General features: G+C 37.6%; 2 protein-coding genes and 1 long non-coding RNA gene across 4 annotated transcripts in view; 1 reads left to right on the top strand and 2 right to left on the bottom strand.

Moving 5' to 3' along the window:
• The window catches only part of LOC116027221 (sterol 3-beta-glucosyltransferase UGT80B1), a 713221-nt gene that overhangs the window by 512914 nt on the left and 191595 nt on the right, over positions 1–8712 (bottom strand). The window lies entirely within an intron of this gene.
• On the top strand, positions 754–5504 carry LOC116027496 (probable magnesium transporter NIPA4). Its single transcript, XM_031269185.1, has 10 exons — positions 754–942; positions 1026–1319; positions 2892–2948; positions 3302–3392; positions 3464–3624; positions 3720–3847; positions 3933–4070; positions 4254–4346; positions 4897–5002; positions 5114–5504. The coding sequence occupies exons 2-10, from the start codon at positions 1136–1138 to the stop codon at positions 5212–5214; spliced, it is 1059 nt and encodes a 352-aa protein (XP_031125045.1). The 5' UTR covers positions 754–942; positions 1026–1135; the 3' UTR covers positions 5215–5504.
• On the bottom strand, positions 5886–8461 carry LOC116027910. The gene is made up of 2 exons (XR_004100021.1): positions 8194–8461; positions 5886–6330 (listed from the first exon to the last, which is right to left on the bottom strand). It is a non-coding gene; the product is annotated as an uncharacterized LOC116027910 (long non-coding RNA).

The following is an 8712-nucleotide window of genomic DNA, read 5'->3' as shown; positions in this document are numbered from 1 at the left end:
CCCCCCCCCCCCCCTCCCACTTTTTTTGTAGGGGAAGTCATTTTCCACATTCCATTTTCTCTTTTGCATTGCTTCTTCATCTTCCATAGCTTGACTCAGTTTGTCATTCATCTTCTTCCTACCAAATAAAAACTGTAACTTCTTCATCTTCGAAGCCAGAAACCAGAGTCAAAGCTTCGATTTTCGAAGGAAACCAGATACCCGATCTGCATCTTCTTAAAAATAAATAAATTATAACACTAAGTTTTTTTTTTTTCATTTTAATAAACAACATTCAATTTATATATACACTCATATATTATACAATTTTACTTTTTTTTTTTTTTTTGGAAAATGAACAAAACATGCAAAGACTATTTTCTGAAATGCAACCAAACACTAAAAATGAAAATGTTTTATTGAAAATGACTTATTTTTCAAATATCATTTTCGATTTCCAAACATAGCCTAATAAGAAGTAAATAATAATCAAAAGACCAAAAGCGACGACAATTCTTATTTAAAAATTTGAGAATATTGTCTTTTTGTACTTTTTTTTTAATTTACCAATTATACTCTCTATAAGTACATCTAACCAAACATAATGTATAATATTACCAAGTACATGAAATTAAAAAACTTTCCCATTCTTATTATTTATTATATTTACTACTTTAGGTAAAAAGATATGATTTCATGGAATTGTTGGTATTGACTGGTGAAAGACTAGACGAGACAAATTGTGGATTATTAGTCTCACTAAGAATAGAAAAGAAAAAGAAAAGAAAAAAAATAAAAGAGCGGCGGATAAAATGGTGGGTTTGGAAGGTAGAAGACGAGCAAATCTATATGATCCGATCATCGATCTGATCAGACCTGAGTCCTGTTTCGGGTAAACCCAAATTCACTGTTTCTTACTAGCTCCGATCTAGCACGGCAACGCGCTTCTTGCTGTTCCCATCTGTGAGTTTTTTTTTTTTTTGTTTGAATCTTTCCACCGCCGACAGATCCCACTATTTTATTCGCGTTCTGATTCGCTCTGTCAGGGGAGTGAGGAGTAAAGATTCGGACTTTAACCAATCTAGACGCATTCGCGTTTGGAAATGAGGCAGTAGTGGAGGAGAAGGAGGAGGAGGAGGGTTTAAGATTGTGTCTGATGGCGTTGGAAGCGACGGCGGCGGCGGCGGTGTCGCATAGCTGGAAGGATGCGTATAGAGGAATGTCGTCGGATAATGTTAAGGGGTTAGTTCTGGCGTTGTCTTCCAGCGTTTTCATCGGAGCTAGCTTCATTGTTAAGAAAAAAGGGCTGAAGAAGGCTGGTGCTTCTGGTGTCAGGGCTGGTAGTACACCTTCATTCACTTCCTTTGTCTTTATCTTGTGTATATATATACTAGTAATTACATAAATGAACCTGATTAGTATTCATGTTGCATTGGGTTTGGCTGTGAAACTCAAGTGATTCTGAAAAAGGAATGCTTCCAACTAGCTTGCACGGGCAGCTCAGTTGGTTTCTGGGGTTTCTGGGTCCCAAATTATGGGTAAGGACGCAGAATCGAGCCCGGCAGCCATGAGAGTTTCACCCTCTTGTGGGGTGGCTCTTTGTGGGATGCACGTCCTCCCATCTAATGGATCTAATGGGCTGTTGAGTCACCTGGCCGGGGTGTGGGTGGTCCTCCCATCTAATGGGCCGTTCCAACTACCTCGCACGGGCAGCTCAGTTGGTTTCTAGCCCCCAAATTATGGGCAAGGACGTAGGATCCAGCCCGGCAGCCATGAGAGTTTCACCCTCTTGTGGGGTGGCTCTTTGTGGGCTGCACGTCCTCCCATCTAATGGACCGTTGAGTCACCAGGCCAGGGTGTGGGTGATTGAGCCCAAATAGCTAAGAGAGTTACACCCTTTTGTAGGGTGGCTCACACGTCCTACTGGGTCATTGAGTCACCGTGATTTACTCATCTACAATCCTGTCGGGTGGGGTGTAAGGGCCCTTGGAGCAAGGGATTTTGCCTATGGGTAATGAATGCTTCCAACTAACTTTGGGTTCTTTTAGTTGGCAAGATCTCGGGGATTTTCTTCATATTTTTCCTTTTTCATTTATAGATGCCTGAATTGAGAAGTTTGTAATTTATGTGGTATGTTAAGTGCATATGCTTTGTGGTTCTTGGTTAAAAGCAGCTAGAACTTCAGTATGGCATCCATAGATCACATCCTCAAATTCTCCGAGGTTTGGTGTGTGGTTAATGGTTATCACCTTGCTAGTATTTCAGATTTAAATTGGCGATCCTGAGTTTATATCTTGAGGCCCTTCAAATGAAATTTATGGTATTTGAATGGATTTTCAATCGTACTGGTATTTGCCTTTCCTTTTCTAGTACCATTTCTACAGGTTGTATTATTGGCAACATACCATTCGAGAGTGGCCTCAGAAGTGGCTGGACAATGAATCCATTGATAAATTTGGCTGATAATTTTTGCACTTGAGAGCCCTTAATAAGCATGCAAGTTCAGGGATCTTTTCTCCCATGTTTGCATCAAAGTTTACAATTGTTGTGTATGTCTCATATGTACTTGAGGAAAAACCTAACCCGGATAGGTGTTGGACTCCACTACATGAACTTGCTCTGGTCACTCCACTCCGTTTCGTCCAACACCTATCGTCCTCCAGTACATATGAGACATACACAACAATTAAGTGATGTGTAATACCCCAATAGCTTGTATTCTTATTGTCGGAAACAATATTTATGTTTTCCTGCAGTTGATATTCAAAATTGTGATTCTGGAATTTTATTTTTATTTTTGTCCATTGGTTCTGCAGCTCTCAAACAGCTTTAATGCCTTTCTGAGTTAGGTTTTGAGATACAGTTTCAACAACGCTTAAAGTTTTAACTTAAAGTCTTTCTGTTTCTGACAGGAGCTGGAGGATATTCATACCTATATGAGCCACTATGGTGGGTGGGCATGATTACAAGTGAGTTATAAATTACTATCCTCATATGTTATTTTGAGATCCTAGTGGCCGACCTACTTTATTTTTGTTTTATTCTTTGTGTAATCATGCTTACTAAATTACTAGAACAATTAGAAGTCCCTTCATGGATATTGAAAGCCAATTGAAGTCCAAAAAATTATGTAGACCAAATGTGGCACACGCCACTGCCAAACTAATTCATCCATAATCTTCTGCTAGAATCGTTTTTAACAATCTATTCTATTCCAATATCGTAAGAGTTCATTTTGAATCTTGGATTAGCCGGTTGCTACCCTTTACTGATATTGACTTTGCTAATTTGAATTCTAATGGATTTACTGTTGTTGAAACAGTGATTGTCGGAGAAGTTGCCAATTTTGCAGCATATGCATTTGCACCCGCTATTCTGGTTACTCCTCTTGGTGCACTTAGCATTATCATAAGGTATGATATATGATACGGAAACTTATTTAAATTTAAGATTCTGGTTTTGATGGCTTATGCGTGTATTGTAGTGCCGTGCTAGCTCACATTATTTTGCGAGAGAAGCTACATACGTTTGGCATTTTGGGTTGTGCTTTATGCGTGGTTGGCTCCACCACGATTGTTCTACATGCTCCTCAAGAACGCCAGATTGAATCAGTGACAGAAGTGTGGGACCTTGCTACCGAGCCTGGTATTTTACTAATGTTAAAGATTAAAATTACACTTTTCACGATTGCGTCTTTTACGGAGAACTTGTGACCATAGTCGGTCTATTGTTTCCTGCAGGTTTTCTCTTTTATGCATCCTTGGTGATAACGGCTGTTCTGATTCTCATATTTCACTATGTTCCACAATACGGGCAGACACATATAATGTGCTATATTGGTATTTGTTCATTAATCGGCTCCTTATCGGTATGTATTGATAATTCAACTGTACTTGAATTGTTTCTTGCCCGTGCATTTTCAAATTTTCAGCTTGGTTGTCTGTTTTTAACAGGTCATGAGTGTCAAAGCACTCGGGATAGCCATAAAGTTAACATTGTCGGGAATGAATCAGCTACTATATCCCCAGACTTGGGCCTTTACTTTGGTTGTCCTGATTTGCGTGCTTACTCAAATGAATTATTTAAATATGGTAAGTATCATTAATTTCTCTCTTTTTTTTTTTCCCCTTGCAAAAAACTTGCTCTATATCCGTTCACGTGGCATTTGCGTGTATTTACACATTCAACGCCAATGTTGTCTATTTTGACAAGATCTCTCTTAGGCCTCGATCCTGACCTCTATACTCCAAATTTTGCTAATTTTGCAAGTGCAGGCCCTGGACACGTTCAACACTGCTGTTGTGTCACCAATATATTACGTTATGTTCACCTCTCTAACGATCTTAGCAAGCGTAATCATGTTCAAGGTAGGTAACCTCTTCGCCAATCTTGAATGTTTTTACTTGATTACATATATTCCTTAAAGTCCAATACCTATCTAAATTTGCTAAACCTGCTTCGGATTAAATTATTTCCTTTTCTCTTTCCTATCTAGCGGTCTTTATGGTGACACTGCCTTAATCCCTTCAAACGTGAAAATAGGGAAAATTGTAATTTGTGTCCCTCCATAATATGTCAATTATCAATGCAACTTCTGAATTATTAGTGGTGTAAATGTTACCCCTCAATTGTCAAAACGGTACATATATTGTCCCATATTTGTTTTAAAACGGCATCGTTTTAAACCACAGGTCCGCTACAGGAAGGGCAATACATGTACCGTTTTGAAAATTGAGGGGCAACATTTACACCTCTAATAATTCAGAAGCCTCATTGATAATTGGCATATTATAAAGGGGCATGAATTACAATTTTCTCCGTGAAAATATTTGTATCCGAGTAGAAGCTAAAGCTATGTGTAACGTGTAATGTCCTCATCCCCCTCATTGTTATAGTTGTTTTTGTTTGCGTGAACAGGACTGGGATAGGCAGAACCCTACCCAAATCGTGACAGAAATGTGTGGGTTTGTCACGATACTTTCTGGCACGTTTCTTCTTCACAGCACCAAAGACATGGTGGACGGTATACCTCTAACCCCTATACCCCCTCTTCCTCGCCCTTTAAAACTCGCGGAAACCCTTGATTTCCCATTTGAAGTTTGCTAACCCTAGTTACACCGCGGATTCTGATCAGGTCCCATGGCGCACTCGCGACTCCCCAAGCACGTTGATGAGGACGGTTATGGTCAAGAAGGCGTGCCGTTGAAGCGCCAAGACTCCTCGAGATTGCCATGATCCTTGCATCGCTCCCGGATGCCTCGATTTTTTTTCTCATTATTCTTTTTGCCACAGTTCTGCAGCATGATCCACATCACATTCAAAGAAATACCACACTTGGACATTGCATTATTATTGTATTCTTTGTCCATCATGTAGTTCAAAGAAAGGGAAGGTGAGACTCTTGAAATTGTATTGTATTCTAATATTCTTTTTCTATGTAGTTCAAAGTACAAAAGGAAGATGAAATGTTGCCCCTTGCCACTCAATATGCACCTAATGCCATAACTGTCTCCTTTGAAGCTTGCTATACCATTTACATATATTATATATAGAGTTAATTCCATTTTTAGTCATAAACTTATAGGTGGTAATTCACTTTTAGGCTTTTTTATTAGAACATCCTTAGTTGATCTTAATATTGTTGTGACATGATCATTTTTAGTCTTCCGTCAACAAAATTGTTGAAATGTCGTTAATTACAAAGACTTTTTTTTTTAAAGTAAGTTTGTCTGCTATATTTTTTTAAAAAAATCCATAATTAAAAACGGAGATGTTATTATATTTAACGATATTTAATCTGTTTTGGTGATAAATAATAAAAAATATCATGCCACAATAATAATATGACCAAAAATATATATTCTAATAAAAATAACTTAAATGAACTATCACATATAAATTTAGAATTAAAAATAAAATTAACTCTATTATATATATATATATATAAAAGAGAAATTCCATTTGATGTGATATGTTATGATTTGTTAATAGGCTGAGCAACCGATCAGTCAGTTGCATTTACGTAAGAAGATTCCACACCAGACCAACCGCTTATTTATTACAGGAACTTCAAAATAATCAATTGTATAACAAAAGGTCTGATTGATTTAATGCCACCTTTCTCTGTTTCTTGATCATCATGTTGTCAAATATGGAAGCAAAAATGGCATTAACTTTTGAAATTGCACAAGAGGGAATCAGAAACCAAAACTCTCCATCTTCCCTGACTGTTTGACATGAAGCTCTTACTTCTGTATCTGTTTTAGAAGACCAGATAAAGAAGCACAATGGGTCGACTTGTATTCGCATTGCTCGCAACAGTTTCTAAGGGATTCGATGACTCTAACACATCTGTATCATACACCAATACGCGGAAGTTCATGAGTACACAGAACAGATAACAGCAACTTGAGATCAAATCAAGAAAAAGCCAACAAACTATAACCATACGCTCCATTCAGGTTGGTTTTCGGTTTTTTCATGGAACCAAGTCGGAAAATAGAGGTAGAATCAAGTAAGCAGTGAATCCAACTAAAAGAACAAGCTATTTCGAGACATATAGCCTTTACTACAAGTCCACAGTTAACAATCTGTGAGAAGACGCTGCTGAGGAACAGAACAGTGAATAGAAAGACGTTTATAACATGGAAATATTGGCGATGGTTCACTTTCTATGGAGTCCCAATGTGCTAAAGGCAATGTTAGCCCAGCAGATTGGAAGCGTGTTTCTAGAAAATGACTGTTCACCAAGACTTAGCAAGATAGATGATGAACAACTCGAGGTTTCAAGTTGCAGTAATTTAAGAAGCAATGGTTCTTGCTAATAATTAATAAGAGAGACTGAGAGAGCATGTTCTATGGTGCAAACACACATTCATTGTATTATGTAAAACTCAAGATCCCATTTTACTATTGCCAATATGTTTGGTCTACATAGATTCAAACAGTTGTTTTTTGCCAATCAATGAGTTAAAGATCTTGAAGGTTGTAATTTTTGTCAAAAGCATGAAGCACTTACGCCCTATCCTAAACGCCTATTACTACTATAACCCACCTCATTACTAGAACTAGAGAAAGTTTCCTCGTCATTTCTAAAGGAGAAGATGGATACACTCATACACATTCATCAAATTGTGTAAAACTCGAAGCCCATTTCTTTACTCTTGCCAGTATGCGTAGTGTACATAGATTCAAACGGTTGTTTTTTGCCAATCAATGAAGTAAAGATCTTGAAGGTCGTAATCTTTTCAAAAGCACCTATGCCCTATCCTTAAACGCCTATTACAACTATAACCCCACATCATTACTAGAACCCTCGAGAAAGCTTCCTGCCTTCCTCCTTGCCATTTCTAAAGGAAAAGATGCAAGCATAGATTCATCGAATTATGTAAAACCTAGGAGCCCATTTCTTTACTCTTGCCACTATGCTTAGTGCACATAGATTCAAACCGTTGGCTTTTTCCAATAAATGAAGGAAAGATCTTGAAGGCTGTAATCTTTTCAAAAGCAACTACGCCCTATCCTAAACGCCTATTACGACTACAACCCAACCTCATTGGAGAAATCTTCCTCCTTGCTGTTTCTAAAGGAAAAGATGCAAGCACACATTCATCGAACTATGTAAAACTCATGAGCCCACTTCTTTACTCTTGCCACTATGCTTAGTGCACATAGATTCAAACCGTTGTTTTTTGCCAAGAAAGATCTTGAAGGTCATAATCTTTTCAAAAGCACCCACGCCCCTATCCTAAATGCCTATAAGTCTATAACCCCACCTCATTACTAGAACTAGAGAAAGCTTCATCCTTGTCATTTCTAAAGGAAAAGATGAATACACAGCTAGCCAATTAATACAAACATGTGGAGGGGCAACAAATAAGTCTACCAACACAAAGATGATACAATTAGACACACATCACAGATACTGTTAGAGCATTAAAACATGACTATGCCTTAACTAATACCACAAAATTATGCACACAAATCTCATATCACAATTATCTAAATTCCTGTGAAAATTATAATTTCCTTAACTCAAGAACACACCAACAGTATTTAACAATAGAAAATTAGGCAAATGATTATAGAGAGAATCAATCACCAATATGAAGGAAATTTATGCATTTGATACCTTTTTTTTTTTTTTTTTTTTTTTTTCCAAATAAGAGACAGAATAGATGGAAGTGGAAGAAAGGGAGAAAAGGGTACGCAGACCTTTGAGGGAGAAAGTTGTTCTTGGAGAGACAAGCTTGAATATCGCAAGCCTGCTTTTTGCAGGGCTCTTTACTGGGTTGTGCCATCGCTTACCGGTCTCTGTACTGTTTATGTCTATCTAGGATCCTCTTCGCACAGGAGGGAGAAGAAGATCAATAGGGTGCAGAGAAGGGAGAAGAAGAAGAAGAAACGAGAAAAAATGTCAAGAATTTTGATGCTTCGATGCCAAAATTGGGTCGCGTTTGAATGCTGGCAATTGTATGACCTGCTCCGTGGAATTTCTTAATGGATTTTTTTACCGGTAAATATTATTCTAAAGTATATATATATACGAGATAAATTTTGATGTAAAAGAGGTATGTAATAGGTTAATTATATCATAGATCATGATCTATTTTGCATTGTAAATTCTGTGTCAAAAATAATTTTAAGATTTTGTACATATTTCATCGAGACTCACCGAAACTCAAATCCATGACATTCTGTTTGAGAGAGTCACTTTGTGCTATTACACCACGA

This window comes from Ipomoea triloba, chromosome 1 (assembly GCF_003576645.1).
Source record: "Ipomoea triloba cultivar NCNSP0323 chromosome 1, ASM357664v1".
In the NCBI taxonomy this organism is placed as follows: domain Eukaryota; kingdom Viridiplantae; phylum Streptophyta; class Magnoliopsida; order Solanales; family Convolvulaceae; genus Ipomoea; species Ipomoea triloba.
This window is presented reverse-complemented; position numbering and strand designations above follow the sequence as displayed.

Bases quoted from the DNA above. Each gene is read 5' to 3' on its own strand.
- LOC116027496 (XM_031269185.1), top strand. From the start codon at position 1,136: ATGGCGTTGGAAGCGACGGCGGCGGCGGCGGTGTCGCATAGCTGGAAG. The intron at 3,848-3,932 runs GTATGTATTGAT...TGTTTTTAACAG, and splicing joins CATTAATCGGCTCCTTATCG to GTCATGAGTGTCAAAGCACT. The intron at 5,003-5,113 runs GTATACCTCTAA...GATTCTGATCAG, and splicing joins CACCAAAGACATGGTGGACG to GTCCCATGGCGCACTCGCGA.